The sequence below is a fragment of the Electrophorus electricus genome, chromosome 6 (genome assembly GCF_041902795.1).
Source record: "Electrophorus electricus isolate QZ-2024a chromosome 6, ASM4190279v1, whole genome shotgun sequence".
In the NCBI taxonomy this organism is placed as follows: domain Eukaryota; kingdom Metazoa; phylum Chordata; class Actinopteri; order Gymnotiformes; family Gymnotidae; genus Electrophorus; species Electrophorus electricus.
The window spans coordinates 17724736-17747869 of NC_137502.1; the positions used below are offsets into that span (position 1 = coordinate 17724736).

Sequence of the window (23134 nt, forward strand, 5' to 3'; positions counted from 1 at the left end):
TGTGTCAGAATTTTTGTATTTTCTTGCATAGTCTGACAAATTGTACATGTTTCTTAAGAGCATGACAGCATGCTCTATGGCACACATATGTAACAAAGTGAATAAAAAGAGGGATTCTTCTATTGTTGACTTCAGTTAGTGATTTTGAAACTAATGTGATATTAAAACATATCTTTGTATATTCATTTTCCTCCACCATTGACCGTATTAGGCTTATAATGTCTGTCATCACACATAGAGCTTCTGTAGCCATGTTTGACAATTCTTAACCCTCCTGACCTACAAAATTGAACAAGGACATGAATGATGATTGTTCAGCGTCAAATGTGTGGTGTTATCTATTGAGCAAGACACGGCAAGAATTTAAGCCACTACGATTGCCTTTTCTGACAAAGTGACCATCGTGAAAGACAAAAATATTGTTTAGTGTGAACCTGGCATTAATGAAATTTGTTGAATATGATACAAGACTATATTTGCACTTCTCTAGTATTGGGAATGCATTTAGCAATCAGATACAACCCCTTTGGCCACTTTGCTTCTAAGAACACCAAGACACAGTTTGTGGACAAGTACCAACGTTTATTGCTTTTGGAATCAAAACCCAATAAATCTGAGCAAGTGATGAGTTAATTTACTGTTGGCCTTATCAGCGTAAAATGAATCCCATATATAGCAGGCACAGATTCAGTCAGTGGCATACTGCAAAGGACTACTCAGACATAACAGGACAATACAGGCTGCACTGCTTTGAACCAAAGTGCATCAAGGAGGCCATCTGACAGAAAGGAGCCAGGAGTGTATTTTCAGATCCTCACAAGGGACTGAGGAGGAACATGAGTGGTGTGTGTGTATATGCACACATTTTTTTGTGTGTGTGTATGTGTGTGTGTGTGTGCATGCGTGCGTTTAGAAGCACTTTCGGTGGACGATGGAGGGTCCAGCCTCTTCATACTCATCCTTGCTGATCCACATCTGCTGGAAGGTGGAGAGAGAGGCCAGGATGGAGCCACCGATCCAGACGGAGTATTTACGCTCAGGGGGAGCAATCATCTGCAGTGCAGGAGGGAAAGACGGGAGTTGTCTAAGCAGTTAGACAGCCAGGGCTACACTGACACACTGTTTCTATTCTGAACAGCGGCAGCTGTCCTACAGCCCTAAGCAAAGGGCATTTGGCCTGAGGGGCTGCCTGCACAGCTGCCTGTTACCTTGATCTTCATGGTGCTGGGTGCCAAGGCTGTGATCTCCTTCTGCATCCTGTCACCGATACCTGGGTACATGGTAGTGCCTCCAGAGAGGACATTGTTGGCATATAGGTCTTTACGGATGTCGATGTCACACTTCATGATGCCATTGTATGTGGTCTCGTGGATACCAGCAGACTCCATACCTAAGAAAGGGTTTAGAGAAGTGGACAGGTAGGAGCAAGTGAAGGTACCAACTACATATTTAAGACTGCAAGTTAAGCCTGTTGTTGCAATTTATGTTGCAGTGTTCTAATCCAAAAGTAAAAAAAATCTTACTAATTACTAGGTACAAACTAGATAAACAGCATTCTTAGTTGCTTTGAAGCCAATCAAAGTCACTACTAAATATATTCTTATTTTCCAAGACATAATTTGAACCCTGAACCCATGTCTACTGGGTGAATGACATGTGGTTGAGCCTATCAGAAAGGAATGGCAAGATTCAATGTTCTGACTGACCAATAAAGGAGGGCTGGAAGAGGGTCTCTGGGCAGCGGAAACGCTCGTTGCCAATGGTGATCACTTGGCCATCGGGCAGCTCGTATGATTTCTCCAGAGAAGAGGAGGAGGCAGCAGTGGCCATCTCGTTCTCAAAGTCCAGAGCCACATAGCAAAGCTTCTCCTTAATGTCCCTCACGATCTCACGTTCGGCTAATACAAAGAGACACAGCGGTGTCTTGCATTCTTCTCTCAGTGGTCAGCCAGACCATGCTGGTGTACACACATTCAGAATAGCACAGATACAGGCACATACTCTAGCTCACACGTGTTTGTACATTCCTCTGTAGCATGTGCACATGCAGTGCTCGCATGGTTCCACTAGGCTGTGCTATTAATACCAGGCCAATGAGCACACTCACACAGCCCTACCACCCCCCTTGCTACTGGGTAGGGGATTAACATTTCTTAACCACCTGCCCTGACCAACCTTCCCCTTACTTACTCCCATTCTGGTGAATGCTATGCCCACTATTTCTGGTCTACACATACAGAGATACAAACACTACCAAAATAATCACAGGACATGGAAACATCCTCCAATACAAAACAAAGCCACACATGTTTCTGCAGGTGTGGGAGGCTGGAGGGTGGTGGTTGTGAGGCTGGAAAAAAGGCGCTGCATTTGCCTCACCAGTCGTTACGAAGCTGTAGCCTCGCTCTGTGAGGATCTTCATGAGGTAGTCAGTCAGGTCTCGGCCAGCCAGATCCAGCCTCATTATGGCATGGGGCAGAGCGTAGCCTTCATATACAGGCACGTTGTGGGTTACACCATCACCAGCATCCAGCACGATACCTACATTCAAACATGCACAGAGGAATAAGCCCTCTATGAAACAAATCAGAGTTCATGTTTGGGGATTTGTGCATTACTATGTCAAAATGGCAAAATGGCCTTACTTAACCCTATCTGTATGACAGTAAGTTTCTGAGGGTGGATAAGTGGGTGGTTGTGTGTGTTTTTCGCACCAGTGGTACGGCCAGAAGCATACAGGGACAGCACTGCCTGGATTGCCACATACATGGCAGGGACGTTAAAAGTCTCAAACATGATCTACAGACAAGTGAGAAGGCAACACTAAGCATCAGACAATTCTGTTATTATGACCACAGTCATGGTGAAATCTTGGGCCCAGTGAAAATGCCTGAATCCTTTGACCACTGCTGAAGTTGAGGATGATTACTTTTCACTGAAAACTCTAGTCCAATTATTACAAAACTACTCTGAGAGGGTAGCTCTCCAATAGAATGGCATTGATGTGTAGAATTAGAAACAGTGTGTGCTGTTATTTTCAGTGTAAATGTGTTAATTTAAGAGGGCCCATGCTGACCTGGGTCATCTTCTCCCTGTTGGCTTTGGGATTCAGAGGAGCTTCAGTCAAGAGCACTGGATGCTCCTCAGGGGCTACACGCAGCTCATTGTAGAAGGTATGATGCCAGATCTGAGCAAAGAAGAGATGACGAAGTTAGCACATCAAATAAAAAAACAAAAACAAAACAAACAAGCTATTGGTCTACTAGTCTTCATCAGCACTTGACCGTACCTTCTCCATGTCATCCCAGTTGGTGATAATGCCATGCTCAATGGGATACTTCAGGGTCAGGATTCCTCTCTTGCTCTGGGCCTCATCCCCTACATAGCTGTCCTTCTGACCCATACCCACCATCACACCCTGAGACATGAGCAGAGCAATGCACACTGTCAGTCTACAAATCAATGACCAAAAGGTCTCAGTGCATATTTCATCAGGGCTAGCTGTGCATTTCAGCCAACACATTCAACACAAAGAAATCTAAAACATTTCATGTATTAAACACAAACAATTTTCTAACTGCAAGAATTTTAATAGGTATCTAGTCAACTTTAATACAGTTTCTGTAAGTCTTTGCCAGAGTCTCCAAAAATCATTCTTCTTGACTCCTAAGCAATCTGTGCTCACCCCATAATATGCTCACCCCATAAACACCATGCCTCAGCTTGAGCCCACATCCCCCAGAGCACTGTGGGACTTGGAGTTAATGCCAAGTACTTAGAGCAGAAAGCCACAGATGGCCTGAAGATAAGTCCACACTAGAGCAGTGTGTAGTATGTTACAGCTGCACAAAAAGACGCCAGTGAAAAAAGGCTGAAAATTCACATTCTGCCTAATTTGATAAATTAGGCAGAATATCAGTTTAATATATGATAATTCCGAACAGGCTCCATGGCATTTTTTAAGATTCTCATATCCCATAGACCCCATAGCAAACCTGACAAGACAGAGAGCTGTGGAATCATTATTTAACAGCACACAGGACAACAGACCTGGTGGCGGGGTCTACCAACGATGGAGGGGAATACAGCTCGGGGAGCGTCATCACCGGCGAAGCCAGCCTTCACCAGGCCTGAGCCATTATCACACACCAAAGCTGTAGTCTCTTCCTCGTCACACATCTTCACTCACACAGCTGACCTGAACAGACCTTAGCAGAACACACACACCCCCAGCCCCAGCCCCACCAAAAGATGCAACATGTATAGGAATTAAGGAAAAACAAAGAAACAATTGCATTAAGGTTATTTGCTGATGGGAAAAATAGTGCATACCTTTTTATACATGGGACAATTACTCATATTTTATTTTAAAACCACAGACATGAGGCAGCAAGATGATGACATGAATTACCATGTCAGGTCAAAACATTTCACTGTTCCCCAAAGCATTTAGGAATTAAAGGCAACCAAACACAATGCCACAGACTGTGAGATCTAAGATTGGGTTACACCTAAATGTCTCACTATTCAATGTTGCTATATCAACAAGGCCCACACCTGAAATCTAGTACAGTGATGGTTATCTCAGAGACATAAATCTCCATGGTCCATCCACTGTGGTAACTCCAGAGTCTTGCTGTTAATGCCTTCCCACTAATAGCCTGGACTCTGGAAGATTATTTGTGATTAATACTAAAGCCTTGGAGCAATTTGCTGAATTGTCTGAATTATAACAAGGCAGAGAGTGTGAGTCACTCAGTCACTTAGGGCTTTGGAAAGCTATTCCATCCTGAACAAATGATCTCAGAGTTAAATATGAACTTGTCTAGCAGCAATTGCTGCATCACTCATGATCTTAATTGAAAAGGCAGGGCTTTGAACAGCTTTAATTGAACAACGCAGGAAAATTAAACTCAGTGGGACTCACCCAGAGAGGAGAGAAGAGGCTGTCGTGCTGTTGCGCCCTTTAGAGAGTGGACATGGTGGTCACCTGCCCAGCACAAATATATACTACCACCTTCATCAAACCCATGTCCCACTCTCCACCCCTCTGACCAACGCCACCTCACACCGCGAGCCTTTTTTGGAATTCATTCCCACACAACAGGTTCATCTATGTGGACAATGACTGAGGTTAATATTAGACAGTAATTTATTATGAGGTTGACAGACGATAGGGCATGGCCTCAGGGTTAAACGTTTGCGGGCAGGACGCAAGGCTCCCCACTCCAGGCTACTGACAGCGTTGGGATTTTGAAACCACATGCCTAATTGGGTCAATTTACTTGCACTCAACTGATGTTGCTTTTCAAGCAGGACGCAGGGTGATGTGGCAGGTGGGTGGTTCAAAGCAGCAGTCCCAGTTAATAGGACTCAAGGTGAAGCTTGAAAGAAAAAGACAGGCAGTACACACAGGCAGGCAGTACCCCCACAACACACACACCAAAAGACAAACGTTTGCTAACACGACTATAAATAAACAAGACCCAGGGGAGTTAGGATGGGGAAAGAATGGCCTTGTCTCCTCTGCCTTACGGTGTCAATCATACCCAGCGAGGGGAGGACAGTGGGGCATTCTGCCACAAAAGAAATTGCGAACCACACTGCCTTCAAAGGAAACATGTAGTAAGCTTCACTCCAACTAGGGTAAGAGGGAGGCTACCATTAACATTTAAACATGGGAGTGGATGAGAAGAGCAGACACAGTGAGTACATTCTCACTCCAGCAGAGAGGGGTAGAATGTGTAACTTCCTCCATTAGCCCTAATGAAATTGATTTTTAAAATGTTTAAATGTATTTCATTATACAAAACAAACAAACAAACAAAACATATAAAAAAAGGTATGCGCTATAGAACGTAGGGAGCACCATAGGGGAAAAAAAGACTGCTTTAAGGTAGTGCTGGAAGATCACGTTTTCAAACAATTTTATTAAAATTATTTTTTCGCTTTGACAAAACAACCACACATTCAAAAACCGCATAACTCCAAGGTATTGCACACACTTTTCAGCCTACTGACTAAGGACAGATGCAGTTTGTCTTCAAGAAGACATCATCCAAGTCTAGGGATTGTCCTCAAAAATAGACCCTATGTATAAAATAGGACAATGTGAATTCACTCAGCTTTTATGTCCATAAAGTTCCATTAATCTCTTTATCAGAATATATTTACAGATGAGGAACATAGATTCCAGGGAGCAGGTCCACTGTGTGCAACAGCATTATACAGTAATTCAGCATGTAAACAATCAGAGAAGATCATAGTAGATACAACAGCTATGAACCGAACATTACATATTAAGAATATGTACACAGCAACAAAGCATTACACCATGGAGCAGTGCATTCTCAGCCTTGGTCCTGGAGCGAGCCTGCACTGCACTTGGTCATTACAAAGTCATTAAGAACTTGTGTTTGCCTGAACAGTTGAGTCAGGTGTGTTAGAGCAAAGAAAACAGGAACATGTGCAATGCAGGGGTCCAGGAGCAGGAGCAGGGAAGACTGCCACTCGTGCATCGTGCATACACCCTTCTTAAGCTTACATCAGAAACATACTCCTACACAATGTGCCCTAATACCCATGTAGTTAAACAGTAGTTACTCTTGGGAAAGGTACCAGCTAAGCATGGTGCACAGCATTCTTCCTTTTGTAGGGTTTGGAGATGCAAAGGTTCAGAAAGGGCTACGCTAAAGCTGCAGTACCGTTCAGTATAGGGAAATTACACAGTATTGAAGTAACTACAATAGAAATGCAAAGGTATCAGGCACAAAATCAAAATATATTTCAGAATTCATACATCTAGTGCAATAAATATTAATTTATTTAAATATCTCACTTCTAAGGTATAATTCTCTCTTGTTTATCTGTAGTAAAACCAACCATCTTCATCAGTCCCTCTTGGTCATACACACATGCACACTCACACACACTCTTCACCCTATGGTAAGGGTGAAAGAAAGCCCTCCTGAATTATTTGGAAATTGAATCTATAAATAGAGAGTTCAGTGCATAACCTCATAAGCAGCAAAAATGATACAGACTCCTAGCTTCATGTTACATGTAAAATTCACAGGATACCTAAACGTGTTCGTGTCTGTGTGCGTGCACATGTTTGTTTTCACTGTCTCTGAGATTGGTAAAGGGTTGAAGAGAAGAAGCAGCACAAACAAACCCAGAGTAAGACACAGACTGGGTGTGCATTGTGCAAATCTCTTATGGACACATTTAACCAATGACAGTCACAGTAAAATGGACGCCAAATTACAGGGTAAGAGGGAGGCTGTCATAACAGGGTATTACACTGTACTCCTGGGTGTTTTTTATTGTTGTTGAAGACTCCTGTGTGTGGTCTTCCACCACATGTAACCTGCTATATGCAGTTGGAACATCCATCCAGAATTCAGTAACCATCACTATTAATTAAGTTGCACCACGTCCAGTGCAGTTGCTACACAAGAGAAATTTAAGAGCTCATGCTTTGATGGGCCACTGACCATTCTGCTATGGAACAGACCTCACACTGTAGTCTTTGTGGTTGTGAGTGACTGCTGGTTGTCATTAGTCCTCTAGAGAGTGCCACTCAAGCACATGAAGACTAGTATGTGTAGAGCAAGCAGATATGTCAGGAACAGGTAGCGGGACTTGGCCCTGGACGTCAGCAACTTGGAGCAGTATATACTCCGGCCTCTTAACCAGCGCCTGCATGAGTGAACTCCTGTCTTCATCTGGAGGATAGACACAGAGCAACAACACTGAAGAAAAGGCTCGCAACAGGTCAAAGGGTGATAAATGACTCTTCCATGATTATAAACTGAGTGTTATAAAGTGTGGATTATCTGAGTGTTTCTAGTTGTTGGTGTAGCTCTAGCAGACAGCACAACTTCAGGCCTAACACTATGCAAGCTATCTAACTAGAGCTAGGTATTTATGAGGGCTGAAGTTTTGAGTGGGGATGAAGCATCAACTGTAGGATGAATGCTGGGTCAGTGTGTGTGCTGAGGCTGTGGGTAAGCCCATGCCTACCTTGCGCATGAGAACATGCTGGTTGGGATCTAAAATCAGAGCTTCCCACTCATCATCAGTCTCCAGTTGGATACTAAAATCTCTTTCAGAAGACCGGGAGGGACTGGCTACCATGCTAAGAGGGAGAGAGCGAGAGAGTGAGAGAGAGAGAGATGCAGAGACAGGCACCACAGTAAATTAAAGACAACTGACAAAATAACTTTACATAAGCTTAGCCAATTCCAAGTTTAACTGCTAAGAAAAACCCCTGACTGAGCTTATTCAAAGCTACATAATGTGTGTTAAAACAGAAAGAACACCAAATCCCACAGTGCTATGGCCTTCTAGTAATGCAGACTGCCGTGCACCTCTTAGTCCTTTCCTTAGCCAATCCCAGCGCTTCTTCAACCGCTTCTCTCCTAGCCCTCTCGTCTTCCAGCCTATCATTGAGCTGAGATACATTCTGTTGGGCAGCGTCAAGCTGGAGCTCTGCATCTGTCAGTCTTCATCCAAGAAACATAAAACAAACACATACATTCATATATAAATAGAAGAATTCAGGTTTTTGGACATACTGCAATGAAAATGTACATATTTATTCTGCATTAACAGTGATGTTTGAATGTCAAACACCCACCTGCTCCTGAGCTCTCTGATGTCCAGGCCATCCAGATCTCCCACAGCACTGCTCTTTTCCTGAGGAGCTCCAGGTGCGACCTCCATACGTACAGAGTCCTGCAATCACAAAGCACAAATCAAAAAAAGCAATCATATTCCTCCTAAATCCAAACACTGCAAGAGTCAATTAATGTACCTTTTATATCTGCATATACACATGAAAGCATTTATAAACCATTTTTATTTAACCCATTTTTCTCCCCAATCTTAATCTCCTTCCAATTGCTGCATCTTTAAGAGCTGATGTCTGCAAATCACAAAATGAATATCCTTGCAGGAGAGCTTTAACTTCTTACTTCTATGCACTTAAACGACACACAATTGTGACTGGCTAGCATCACTATATCCACAAGGAGAGAAAACTTAAGTCATCTTTGCTACCCTGCAGCCTAGTTGTCAATCAAACTCTGGGACCAGTGATTGGACGCAACCTTCATACCTGATTTCACCACTTGGGAGCTACAAAGCTTTACCTTAAAACAATTTTAAAAAGCCATTGTCTAACAACAAAAGCCAGTGAGTTTACCAGAGTAGGAGCATGGTTGGTCTGATGCTGGTTCTCCAGCCAATAGCAGCGGTTCTGCAGGTCATTGAGACTCAGCTGTGTGTCTCGGAGTGTCTGAGACACTGCTCTCAACTGGGCAGACACTGCAGCCTTCTCTTCTACTGCCTGCTGCAGCTGCAACACACAAACGAAACACAGAAAATAAAACATTTTGTAAACATTTAACAGTTTTCAAGAACCTGGTTTTAACAATACTAAAGCAGTAATATCTGTTGCTGCAGAGTAAGGGCATACCTTGTTGTTGAGCTGCTGGAAGCTCAGATCTCGCTGCTGGAGCTCCACTAGGCAGCGCTGTACATGAGTTTGCAGTTGAGCTCTCTCTGCCTGCATCTGCACCAGCTGCTCTGAAGATACATCTTTACCTACAAGAGCTACTGATTCCTGGAGACACACACACCTAATAAACATAATCTAAAAACATCCAAGCCTTGCAGTTTTGTGCATGCAGAGAAAGTGACTTGAGTGTCCATGTATTCCGTGCTATCCTACCTTGCTGGCCTGTTTGAGGTCATAACATTCAGTCTGCAGTCGGCTTTTCTCAGACCTGAAGTGGAGGTGCAGATTCACTATGACATCTAACACACTCACTATTTCCATGAAATGATACATACAAGGTTTCCTGGTACTAGCATGTTCCAGCAGTGCATCTGGACTGTGCACCAAGACAAGCATATGGCTTAGAATTTCCCAGATAACATGCCAAAGCCCTGCCTAAAAGCTTCTTCTCTGTCAGTGCAATCCAGTCCTCAAGCCCTACCTAAACACAGTCTTAGTATGACCAGGCTCTGAGGAAGGAAACTCTCTTAGTCATATTTCTAGTGAGGTTAACCAAACAGAGGTTTTGGGAACCCCACAAGTTGCACTATTAAAGTATTCTGATTCATACCATGTGTGGCTAACCACTAGAACCACAACTATATGGAGTAGGCAGCAGAAGGGAGGGAAGAGTAGATAAGAGGGTAAGCTTGTCAGTGAGGGTCACTGCGGACATATCCGTCATGCCACATCTGTCACCAGAAACTGTCAGATTTGCTTAGCTATTCAAGAGGACCTGTGTCACTCCCAGAAACACAATACCCATATGGACCCTTCCCTGCATTAGACAGGGAAGCATAACATATGGCCACTTTCTAAAAGCACTACATCTTGTGATGACATATGACTTTTTTTTTTTTTTTACTCCGCTGAGAGGTGTTGAGAGGAGCATAAACATATACTTGGTGCCCCTAAACATTAAACATATACTGGCGAGTGCTGACAACTGGTTATATCTCATCAGTTCAACCAAACAAGACTTACCTCAGCTCTGCCAGTTCTGACTTACATCCACCAAACTCTCTCTCACACTGTAGCTTGTAAACCTGTGCCTGCTGGAGCTCCCTCTGCTGGTCATCATATTCCTGCTTCAAGCCCACAAGCTCTGTGTTCTGAGACCTCAAGGTTACAACATCCTTAAACTGGAAAGTGGAAAAAAGAGCAGAGGCACTTAATATGGCAGAAAGCAGAATTTTCATTATAAAGTTTAAAAGCACAGAATTCCATGCTTGAGCATGTCAAAGCCAAGCAATGTGAAAGCACACCAACCAAATACCACATGCCATGAGCAGAAGCCCACATGCCACAAACATTACTGAATCTATTCAGAGCCACAGCCTAAAACTCACCAGGCCATCCCTCTCAGTCTGAAGGGCATCAACACTGACGCTAAGGCTACTCGACTCTTCTGCTTTGATAGAAGTAAGTGTGCCGGCACTCGATTGCTGCTGTCTGTACTCAAGTTCCCTCTTGACCTTTCTGAGTTCCTCCGACAGCCTGTCTCGGTCAGTCTGCAGACTGGCCATGGCTTTGGAGAAGGCAGTAACCTGCCTGCTAAAGGAGCTGTTCTCCAATGAGACATGTTTAAGTTCTGCTTCTTTTTCAGATATGGCTCTTGAAAGGTCATTCACCAGCCCCAACAACTGGGAGTGAGGGTCAGTGCTTTCCAATGCCAAAAGCTTTTGGACCAATACATTCCTCTCTGTGGTAAGAGCAGACATCTCTGAGGTGGCATCATTTAGCTGTCTCTCAAATGTATTCATGGATGCTGTAGTTTCCCTGAGTTCTTCATCGTACCTGCTGCGTAAAATCTTAAAATCATCAATGAGCTGATCCCGGTCATTTTGGAGTGCTGCCATTGCTTTGCCAAGTGATACATTTTGCGACTTCAGAGTTTTGTTGTGAATTGTAGCCTCAGACAATTGCTGCTCTGTCTGCATCAAGTCCGTGGCCAAATCCGCAACTCTCTGTTCTGCAGTCTCTCTCTCGTTTCTCATCAGGTCAACTTCACGTTCAACAACTTTCAGTTCTTTAATGTACTTCTCTTCAGCCTCTGCTAATTTCCTCTCTGACTCCTTCATCGTTTCCTTCATACTCTTATTCAAGTCATCAGTAGCTACTTTTTGAGCAAACAATTTTTGCTGAAGTTCATTACATTCAGCAGCTTTGGCTGCCACAGCCTGTTGCAAATCAGTAATCACTTTGCTCTCATTTGTATCCAGCCTCTCTTTATGCAAGGCCAATATACTGTCTTCAAGTTCTTGTACCTGAGACTGTAGTTTAAAATTCTGAACTTTTAAGGCTTTGATTTCCTCCCCTTCCTTCTCCACTTCTAGTAGGGTATCACGATGCTGCATTTCAACGGTTTGTTTTTGGTTTTCAAGGTTTTTAATTGAATCCTGTTGCTTTTTGAGAAGATCCTTCAGCTGGTTGTCTTTAAGAGATAACACCTGATTTAAATCCTCCCTGTATCTAATGAGCTGTGCTTTGAGCATGGCGTTCTCTGAATTGAGATCATCCATCTGATGGAGCAGAGTCTTGATCTCTTGTTTTATGTTCTTGGTTACACTCAAGCTGCCCTCAGCTATCTTTTCTCTGCCACTTGTCCTGCTTTGTTTTACCTCTGATACCAAATGTTCCTTCTCAGCTTGCAAAGACACAAGTGAGTTCTGTAAAGTGTTTATATTTGTTGCCATCTGCCCTTTTTCCTGAGCAGATCTGTCTAATCTGGCCTGAAGACTTCTTACTTTGCTTTCCAATGTACTCAATTCTTTCTCTGTGCTCTCTTGCTTGGCATAGAGGACAGTTAACCTGTCCTCATACCCTGCCACCTGAGCACGATGATTAGCCTGAAGATGCCCTAGGTAGTCAGACATCTGCCCATCTTTTGAAGATAACAGAGAGGATATCTCTGTATCTTTGTTCTGAAGGAGAGATTTCAAGTGCAACGAAATGGCTTCTTGTCTTTCAAAATCAACCATTATCTTACTAAACTGAGAATTGGCTGTGAGGAGCTGAGACTCTGTGTCTGCCAACACCTTTTCTGAATGCTCAAGGCTGGATTGTAGTTGGGAGACTGAACATATTTGCTCATTAAGTTGTTTGACATGTGTGCTTTTCTCAATCTCTAACTTCTCAATGAACGCATTCTGTTCTAATAACTGTTTGTTAAGTATTTCAACTTTTTGTTCGAGTTCAGTATTGCTTGTACCCATAATAAAGAGCTGCCTCTGATGTGCTGCAGCTGCTACTGAATACTCACTCAATGTCCTCTCTAATTTCTTTCTGGCAATCTGCAGATCATTTAGTGCTCTGACTTTTCCCCTGATGTCCTCCAAAAGCCGAGTAATAACAAAGCCTTGTTCAAGAAGCTGGCTATCCTTGTCATGTAAAACTTTTTGGAACACGCTGTCCCACTGCTTTGCAGCATCACTATTGATTGGATCTACACTGAACACAGCTAGTTTGGCTGAATTAGTCTCTGCTTCTCTCTGCAGAGTTTTAATCTGCAACTCTCTGGATTCTAACTTTTTTTGTAATGATACAATAACTTCGGCTTCCTTGTCATTCCTCTCTTGTAAAGCATTGAGCTGTTTCTGCAACTCGTTTCTCTGTTCTATGAGAACTGCTTGTTGTTCTTCAGCCAGTTTTCCCATCATTTTCTCCTTCTCCACTGACTCCATTTCAGACTGTTGTTGTCTTTTGGTCAGTTCCTGCTGAAGTCCATCTTTTTCAGAAGTTATTTTGGCCAATTCCTTTGTGGCTTCATTAAGGGCATTTTTGTGTGACTTTAATTCATGTTCAAGACTCTTGTTCTCTATCTGCAAATTATTGAGCTTTTCAGTCATTACTCTGTGCTCTTTCTCCATTCTTTCCTGCTCTGCCCGAGAGTGCTTTAAGGATCTTTCAAGATTCAGAATTAGCTCCTGGTATTTTATACAGTCATGTTGTAAATGATTGATCTCTTGATGCTTCTCTTTCAGCAGCTCTTGAAGTTCCTTCTTCATATTTTTTGAACCCTCTGTGCCTCTTTGTAGTGCTTTTAGTTTGACCTCAAATTCTTTAACAAGGTTTAGGTGCTGGTCCTCCTTTTCTTGGCAAACCTTTGCCTTCTCTTCCTTGACTTCTAGTAGCTGGGTTGAAAGCTGCATATTTTGTGTTTGCAAGATATTTATAGCCTCAGTCATCTCATCAATTTTTTCGGAATTTTTGAGTAGAACAGTCTCTAAATATTCATTTTCATTTTTCACCTTATCAGATGTTTCTTGAACATTTTCAAGTTCTTCCTGCAACAGACATTTGTCATCTTCCAAAATCTTAACCTTTTCATTCAGACTTAGGGTTTCTTGACTGTTTCCTTCAATCATATGTTGAAGTTCCACTATGGTTTTGTTCCTCTCAATTAGTTCAACTTCATGGTCATTTTGTGCTTGTTTCAATTTCTCAGAAAGATTCAACTTCTCCCTTTGTATTAACTCAACCAATTCAATCTGTGTAGCTAAATCTTCTTTTTGAGCCTCAATTTGGGATGTGAAGGTGTTATTCAAATTAAGGGCTTCATTTAATTTGAGCTGCAGATTATTTTCAGTAGCTTTTGACTCCTTGTGCCACTTCTCAAGGGAGAAGCTGGTTTCTTTCAGTTCCTGTGCCAAGTTCTGGTTATCCTGCTGAAGGTCACACATTTTCCCTCGGAGCTCCTCTGATGATTCTTGCAGGGACCTCATTTCACTCTCCAATTGCTTATTTCTCACTGTTAATTCATCAACAGTGCGTTTCTGTTGGTCATCAAATGAGATCAAGTCCTTTCTAATCTTTGCATTTTCCTGCTCAAGCTCCTCGATCTTTTGTTGCTTTAACTTGGCAAACTTTCTCATTTTTTCTTTAACTTTGTCATTTTCTTTCTCTAGTTCAGCAACTTGCTTTCCAAGGTTGTCCTTTTCTGATTCATATTTGTGAGCCTTTAAAAGAGATTGCTGTCTTTCACTCTTTGCCCCTTCAAGAAGTTGCCTCATTTTATCCATTTCTGTGCTTACATTCTCATATGCTTGCAAAAGAGATTCATACTCCTGTTTCAAATCTGCATGCTTGGATTTCCATTCAGATAGCTCCTCTGTCTGTGAGTCTTTCAGGGACTCCAGCTGGCATGAAAATGCTTGCTTCTGTTGGGTGATGTTCTCTATAGTGAGTTTAAGGCTTTCACAGGCTGCTGACAGGTTGTGATTATCACTCAAAATTCGATCCACATCTGCAGCAAGATTCTGCTTCTCAACACTTAAGGTAGATATGCTACTTTCCAGATCGTTTCTCCTTCTTTTCAATTCAGAAACTATGCTTTGAAGTGTTAACATCTCAGTCTGTATCTGTTCATTCTGTGATGATACTTTCTGCATTTGTTCTTTGATGGCCCAATTCTCCTTCATTAGCTCTTTACGAGAAATTAAGGCTGCTTGAAGTTTCTTTGTCAGCTGATCTACAGATTTATTTTCCCCAACATCCCTAACTGGTGGTTTTTGTTGAACCTCACTAACTTCAATTCTCATTTTTTCCATTTCAACCTCATGGAGATGCATCTGCCTTTGTAGTTGTTGTTCTAGGGCAGATATTAGCTCTTCCTTCTCTGTGAGCAGAATCTGAAACTGTAACAGACTATTACTCTCTTTTTGCTCACAGGTTAACTGAGAAGACAGACTCACTGACTCACGATACTGTATAGATGGCTCATGATCTGAGACTGTCTTATTTGTTAATTCAACCTTTAAAAGCAACTCTTCATTTTGTGATTCAAGCTGCTTTATCATTGACTCAAGAAGCGTAACATTATGTTTGGACCTTTCAAACTGCAATATGCAACTTTCTTTTTCTTTCTGTAGTACTTCCACTTGCACTTTCAACTGATCAATTTCAGATCTTGTGTCTTGCCATTGGGAATGTTCCTGAGAAACCTGTTGTTGAGTTACAGTTAACTCGTTCTGCAAAGCAAGTAATTTGTCTGACTTCTGAGCGACCTCTGCTAATGCAGACTCCAGCTCAGTTTTTACACGGTTTCTTTCTTCTACAAGTCTTTCAATTTCATTTTGAATATCACTCATCTTGTACTCCTCATTTTCTCCCGCCATCAAACTAGATTTAAGCTCTCTGACAGATGAACGAAGTATATCCATCTGATTTTGATGCTCAGACTGTAGGTGCATCATGTCTTTTTGTAGCTGTTCAAGCTGTTGCTCAGCCAACTGTATATACACCTTCTGCCTTGCAATTTCTTCATTCTTCTCACTGATCTCACTAACAGCAGAGTCAAGTTCACATTGTATGGCCACAATCTGATCAGCAAATTCTTTGGCTCGGGCTTCTACCTCAACTAATAATTCATCTTTTCGGGTCAATTCAGAGGTTGTTTTTTCAAAGTTATATTTAAGATGCTCCAACTCCTCAACAATTAATGCTTTTGTTTCTTGTTCAGTTAAGGACATTCTTAAATCTTGCAGAGTTCTCTGTTTTTCCTCATTATTTCTCTTTAGGGTCTCTATCTCTTCTTTTAGAGTTGTTGAGCTCTGTAGGGCACTTTCTAGCTCTTGAACCTTGCAATCATAACTTAACTGGGCAGTATGGAGCTCACGTGTTTGCTGATTGTGCTGCTCCTGAAGAGCTTTGTAATTTTCCTTGATTTCACAAAGCTCTTCAGTATATTTTTTCTCAGCCTCCTGGGATTTTTTTATACTTTCTTTGCGGGCTAACAATGCTGCATGAGCTTTCTTCTGAAGCATTGTTTTCTCTTGCTTTAACTTGGCAAACTCATTTTCTAGTTCTCTAATACGACTTGATGTTTCAATTCTTATATTTTCATCTGTCATAATGACATCGTTTTTAAGTTGCTCCAATTTCACCATCATTTCCTGCTTCTCCTGGTCAAATGCAGCATTTTTTTCTTTAATAATAAGTTGAAGCTGGTCAATTAAGTGCCTCTGTTCATCTAGTTTCTGAAGTGTGGAAGACAAATATGTCTCCCGTTCATTTAGTCTGTCTTTTAAGTAACAAGCACCTTCCTCCATTTGTACAATGTTTTTCTCTTTTTCTGACATGAGCAGAACTAACTCATTAATTTTACTGTCTTTCTGTTTAAGTTGCTGATTAAGGTCAGAAACAGTTGCATCATGCTCTTTTATCACAGAGGTTCTTTGAGTCATTAATTCTTCCAGTTTCTCCTGCATGGCTGAAATTTCTATGCCATTCTTAACATGCTGTGCATTTTGATTCTCATGTTCCTCTATTTTCTTTAACAATTCTTTTCTGGCAATGAGTGCAGCATGAAGCTTTTTCTTAATGGCCTCTTTTTCTTTAGCTAATTTACTGATTTCAGAATTAAGATAATCACGATCTTGGACCAATGCCTTGTTTTCCTTCTCCATATTTTTCATTTCACTTTGAGAGACAGACAGACTTGTTTTGGCCTCCTCCAGCTGTAAAACAAGACTGTTTTTTTGTTCCTCATGTCTCATCCTTTCATTAGCAGCAGATGCAACTGTCTGAGTTATTGAGGCATTCCCCTCTTTCAACTGTTGGCTGAGTCCAGTTAACAGTTCTTTTTGCTGACTGATCTGAATGCTCATACAACTTATCTGCTCATTTCTCATTTGAATTTCAGAAAGAAGTGCATCATGTTTCACATTAGTCTCTCTGAGTTTCTCAGTTTCTACCCTGAGTTTTTCTTGAAGACTGTTTACACTTTCAGACAATAAAATAGTTTTTTTACAGTCATCCTTACTCCTCTGTTGATTTTGTAGGCACTCAGCTTTCTTTTGTTCTAGCTCTCTACTTAGCTCATCTAATTGCTGTCTAAGGAAACATGCTGATGACTGACTATTTTCTTGCAACTGTTTAATTGTGGTTAGCAGAGAGACCTTCTCTTCCTCAAAAGCCAATACTTTATCTGACAAGGACTCCTGACTACCTTTCAATTTCTTAAACTCTGTTTTCATATCATGTAAGGCTTGTCTCAATTCAAAATTCTCATGTTCTTTAACCTGAACTGTGGATAAAATCTCCTCCAATTTGGTTTTACTTGCTAAAGCATCCAATTCTTTCTCCTTCAGCTTCTCTGAGCCTTGTTTAATGGCCAACGTTGCTTGTGCCAACTTTTCATTTAAGTAATCTAGGTCCTGTTTCAGAGCATGCACTTTACTATCTTTTGACATCAATTCATTCTCAATTTTTTGGATCTGTCCAGCAAGGACATTCTTAGCCTGAGTTTCCCTATCAAGAACTGACAGCCACCCCTTTTCAGACTCCTGAAGAGTTTGTTCAATTCTCTGAAATTTAGATTTCAGTCCCATGATTACATCATCTTTGGCACTAACCTGAGCCTGGAGTTGCTCCATCTCTGCCTTTGTTTTCTCCATCACTTCATTCATGTTACTGGACTGCAGCTGACTTTGAAGTTGTTCTTGCATCCTCTGAATCTGGTAGCTATAACTCTTACTCAGCTCCTCTTTTTCCAGAACCAGTCTGTTGACCTCCTCTTCCTTTAGTGAGCTTTCACTGCTCACTTTATCTAACTCCTCTTGAAGCTTCTTGCACAATTCATCTAGTTGCTGCATCTCAGACACTACATGTTCTGTATGTTTTACCTGAGCAGTATACTGAGTATCAATAGCACGTAGAGCCAATTCCCTTTGCTCAAGGTTCTCAGTTAGAGAATCAACCTGGGCTGCAACTTGAAGGTGCTGTGATTTTAATCTTTCAATCTCAATAGTTAAAGAGTCAGCATTCATTTTTTGAGCAGCTAATGCCTCATCCTTTTGAATGGAGACATTAGCATTCAGTACTTGCAACTGCTGAATTTCATTCTGCAACAACAATGACTCTTGCTTAAGAGTCATGATACTATTCTCTGCAATGTGAATTTTTCCATCACGCTCAGTGATAGCCTGGTTGAGGTTCATTATTTCTTCTTTTTTTGTTGAAAGCAGATTCTTTGCCTTCTGTAGTTCTTCTACTTGGGAGGCAAATTTATCCTGAAGATTGGTTAAGGCACTTTGCTTCTCTTCTATTGCTCTGGAAAGCCCAGTAGACCCCTCTTTGAGCTCCTGAATCTGGCCTTGCAGCTGGGACACTAGCTCTGTACTTTCCATGAACTGATTTTTGATCAAGGCAGCCTCATCAGCCTTTCTCTGAAGATCCTGAAGAGCTTTATTTTGGCCCACCACAATACACCCACTTCCTTCCAGAGCTGCTTTTAGTCTAGTTATTTCTGCAGACTGGGCACTAAGGTTAGCATTCAAAGCCAAAACTGATTTGTTGAGGTCTGACAATTGTTGTCTCAGTGCTTCACACTCTAAATCTTTGGCTTTCAGTGTTTCATTTAAGCTGTTAATCTCTTCTGAGGATACAGTTCTAATATCAAGAATCCCCTGCTCTTTTTCAGTTACTGTTGTCCTGAGCTGTTCAGTCTCTGAGGTTAACTTCTGGACTTCAGAATTCAGTTGTAAAACTGTCTCTTCAAGTTTGGCTGCACTAGTCTTTATGCTTAGATACTTATCCACTTCCTCCTTAAACAGAGAATCCTTTTTAGCCACCAAACCCATCAGACAATCATTCTTTTCGAGTAATACCTGCAATTCCCCCTGTAATTTACAAATCACATCCATGTCAGAGTTCATTCGAGCTTTAGATGCCTCCAGTTCCGCCACGTTTTTTTCACTGAGCAGAGTGATCTCTTGATCTTTCTTAAGCAACACAACATCCTTCTTCTGCATTATTCTTTGTAAGTTCTGAGCCTCTTTCTTTAGTTTGGCAATGGCTTCCATTTTCTTGCTGATCTGATCTTCACTCTCGGTAGATTTGACATGTAACTGATTCAAGAATGTCTCCTGTTGCCTGATAGATTCTTCTCTTTGTTGCAACTCAAGCTGTAAGCTGTCTGTTTTGGAGCACTCAGTTGCTAGCTGTTGTGTCAAAGAGGTTATTTGTACATCCCTGTTGGCCAACTGACGATGAAGGGCAGCTACCTCTTCAAACGTTTTGGATATTTCTGTCACAGAAATTTGGAGTTCAGCTTTTGCTTGATCATTTTTCTCATTTAGTGCCTGAATACTATCTTTGAGATTCGTTAACTCAGCTTGTTTCAGAGCAAGTTCCTCTCTCAGTATAGCATTTTCTGCTAAGTTACTCTCCAAAGAGATTTTTAGATCTGCATTATCCATTTTGAGCTTTACAATTTTTCCATTTAAGGCACCCAAGTCACTCGTAAGTGAAACAACAGACTCATTGCTTTTGTTAAGTTCAAAAGTGTGACTGTGGCATTCCAGAGACTTCTGCTCCAGAGTACTTTCTTTTTCTTTCAAAAGCTTACACAATGTTGAACATTCTCCTTTCAGTGTCTCATTGTCAGTCTGGATGCTTGTACAGAGCTCTCTCTGTTTATCAAGTTCTCCTTGCAAAGAAATACATTCCTTTGATTGCTGTTGTAGGACACTGTCTTTCTCCATCAGTCCTGACTTAAGTGCACTAGTCTGCTCCTGAAGTATTGAGAGTGTTTCTTGCAGCTGAGCAAGCTGGCTCTGATATTTCTCAATCTGTATGTGTTGTTCTGCAATGAACTCCTCTTTCTGAGCAATGCTGTTGGTAAACTGAGAATTGGAGGTCTCAGCCTGTTCTTTTAAATGTTTCACTGCCTCCTCACTCTCTTTTAGCTGTTTTGAGAAAGAAGCACATTCAGCATTTTTTTTAAGTAAACCTTCTTCAGAACACTTTTGGTTCTGCTCAATTATTTGGCTAAGCTCTTCTGACCTCAAAGACAACTCTTTTTTGTCTTTAAGCAAGCACTCTATGGTATTACAACTTTCAGCATGCTGCATCTCAAGCCTAGATATTTTGTCAAATAAAGAGCTTCTTTCTGCTGTTAGTTCTGACAATGATTTAACAATGTCAGCGTTTTCTGTTTGAAGATAGCCATTTTGCTCAAAAAGATGAGAGATTTGAGAAGCAAGGTTTTGATTATCTTCCAGTGTTGTTGCTACCTTTTTATCAATTTCAGACTCTGCCTGCCTTATTTCAACCAATTCTTTCTCCTTATTTTCATACATAGCTCGTAACTGCTGGTTCTGCCCACTCAGTGCCTGAATATGGTTATGAAGTCCAGTTATTTCATCTGTAAGTTTAGTCTTATTTGTCATCAGGTCTGCCAGAGACTTTTTCATGTCAGCATTTTCAGTCTCCAACCTCACATTAAGCTCATTCATACTCCCCAACTGACTGCTGAGGGAAGCAACAGATTCGTTGCTCTTATTCAGTTCACGCATGTGTACTTGACACTCTTGAGTTTTCTCTTGGAGGGCTGTTTCTCTTTCTTGAAGGCTCTGACTAAGTTGTGTACATTCTCCACTGAGTGAGACATACTTGCTCTGAAGGTTGGAGAGAAGATCGTTTTGCTGTGTGAGCTCACCCTGTAAAAAAGTGAGCTGAGACATTTGGTCCTGCAATAGGGTATGTTTCTCCAGTAGTTCTGATTTCAAAGTAGCCTCATGTTCTTGAAGTAGAGTCACAGTCTCTTGAAGTTGCATAACTTGGTTCTGTTGGGCATCTATTTGTGCATTGTTCTCACTTACAGTTTTTTCTTTCTCTAATATTCTACATTTGAATTGGTCCACCTGAGAGTTTAAGGCCTCATTTTGGTTTTGTAAACAACTGAATGCTTCTTCACTCTCTTTTAGCAACTTACTGAGATGACTACACTCACTTGTCTTTCCCAGAAGGGTTTCAGAGAGGGACTTTTGGTTTTGCTCAAGGATGTTAAGTTCTGTGGTTCTAATATTTAGCTCATTCTTATATTTAATTAATTCCTCTATTATTTTGTGATTTTCTAAATGCTGAATTTCAAGGCCAGATATTTTACTCATCAATGAGTGTTTTTCCTCAGAAATTTGTATCAGGGACTGTAGCTTGATCTCAAGTTCTTGTTTAACATTATGATTCTCATTAGTGAGAGTCTTCACTTGTGACTGTAAATTGATGTTCTCATTTTGCAAGACATCTATGTTTTCATTAACTTCAAACAACCGCTGCTGTTGAATATTAAACTCCTCAGAATTCTCCTTCAAAGATTTCTGAAGAGTTAGGTTTTCACTTTTCAATGATTCTAAACAGACTTCTAACTTTGAAATGCTCTCAGATTTTTCAGCCAGTTCCTTTTCTAGACTTTCCTTACAATCATCTCTTGCCTTGAGCTTTGAATTTAGCATCTCTATTTCTCTTTCTGCTTTTTCCTGTTCATTCTGAAGTCTTTGTTCCAGTGATGATATGGTCTTCTGCTTCTCCTTCACCTGTTCTTGGCAGTCAGATTGTACCTGGAGCTGACTGGATAAAGCCTGAAGCTCACGATCATATTTTGTGACCTTTGCCAGTAGCTTGTTACGTTCCTCTTTGAGCGACTTCATTTCTTTTTCATACGTTTGCTCCCTGTCTATTATCTGTTCTTTGAGCTTCTCATTTGAACTTCTGGTCTCTTTGAGCTGTAAGAGAGCATCCTCAGACTCCTTAAGTTTTTGAGTAGCAGCAAGCACTTGCTCCTTTAATAATGACATCTGAGTTTCACATTCTGAAAGATGATTGCGCTGATTCATATTTAACTTCTGTAGCTCCATCTGGAGATTTTGCATTATCATTTTATCTTTTTTCAACTGCTTTTCCAATTCTTTAAATTCTGCTACCTTTGACTCCAGCTGTTTTCTGGCCTCATTTAGGTCACCCTCCGTAGCCCTCAGCTGCTCCATTAACTCTGCTATCTTTGTATTAAGCATATGCTGATCACAAGACTGTGATTCTCGAATGATTTGCACTTCCTGTTCTGCTTTAGCCAGGGTGCTCTCGATGCGAACAAGATCCTCCTGTTTATGCTTAATCTCCTGTTTAAGTTCATGGATTTGTTCTGAATACTCTGCCATATTGCCAGAAAGAGCATAAATTTCCGTGTCCTTGTCTGTGATAATATCTTTAAGGCTGTCGATCTCTCGTTCACAGCTTTGGAGATCTTGAATAAGTTGCGCTCTTTCTTCTAAATGTGTAGTGTTTAACTTGTCCAACTCATCATTTGTCTGATCCAAATCGCTCTGCAGTGATTCTATTGTTGCTTCTTGTTTCTGTGTCTGGAAAATTATAACAAACAAACAATTACCATCAACAGTAACTGACTTCTGATTTCTGCCACACACTAATAAGAATTTGATTTTATTTAACAAGAGCACACAGTAATTAATTTTATGCACCGACATTAACCTGGGCATACATTGTTCTGAATTTGGAAATTTTGTACACTGTATCTTGAAATCAGACAAGTCTGTTGTGTATGACCAAGGGTCACAATCGAGCTTATTGACATGCCATGTGGGTGCTCACATTGTACATGCAGCATGACCCCTATACACACTACTGTCTATTGACAATAAGCCCTTGCTTTATCCATTTTTCACTGCTATTGTGATGTTTTTCTTGGAGTTAATTTCAGTGTCAGTATGTTGCTGTCAATAACCAAAAGGTATATACACAACATACATCTTACTAATTAACTACATTATACTG

At 41.2% G+C, this 23134-nt stretch overlaps 2 protein-coding genes across 4 annotated transcripts in view; both read right to left on the reverse strand.

The window, feature by feature from the left end:
• Window positions 1-561: 561 nt before the first annotated feature.
• On the reverse strand, window positions 562-5407 carry LOC113580113 (actin, alpha cardiac muscle 1-like). Of its 2 annotated transcripts, none has more exons than XM_027014448.3 (9): window positions 4928-5407; window positions 4051-4198; window positions 3290-3418; window positions 3077-3187; window positions 2715-2799; window positions 2380-2541; window positions 1707-1898; window positions 1209-1390; window positions 562-1053 (listed from the first exon to the last, which is right to left on the reverse strand). In XM_027014448.3, exons 2-9 carry the CDS (start codon window positions 4177-4179, stop codon window positions 910-912), a joined length of 1134 nt encoding a protein of 377 aa, XP_026870249.1. In that variant the 5' UTR covers window positions 4180-4198; window positions 4928-5407; the 3' UTR covers window positions 562-909. The 2 variants fall into 2 exon arrangements, with proteins under 2 accessions (XP_026870249.1, XP_026870248.1); XM_027014447.3 differs by having other exon boundaries at window positions 4051-4208; window positions 4928-5006.
• Window positions 5408-5910: 503 nt separating this feature from the next.
• The window catches only part of LOC113580116 (uncharacterized), a 37055-nt gene continuing 19831 nt past the window's right edge, over window positions 5911-23134 (reverse strand). For both annotated transcript variants that reach the window (XM_081715887.1, XM_081715886.1), the window contains exons 22-30: window positions 10912-22701; window positions 10547-10704; window positions 9737-9791; window positions 9482-9628; window positions 9209-9361; window positions 8642-8739; window positions 8373-8507; window positions 8026-8140; window positions 5911-7727 (exon numbers count right to left, since the gene is read on the reverse strand). In XM_081715887.1, coding sequence (XP_081572013.1) covers window positions 7569-7727; window positions 8026-8140; window positions 8373-8507; window positions 8642-8739; window positions 9209-9361; window positions 9482-9628; window positions 9737-9791; window positions 10547-10704; window positions 10912-22701 — 12810 coding nt within the window. In that variant the 3' untranslated portion in view covers window positions 5911-7568. The remainder of the gene's footprint in view (window positions 7728-8025; window positions 8141-8372; window positions 8508-8641; window positions 8740-9208; window positions 9362-9481; window positions 9629-9736; window positions 9792-10546; window positions 10705-10911; window positions 22702-23134) is intronic.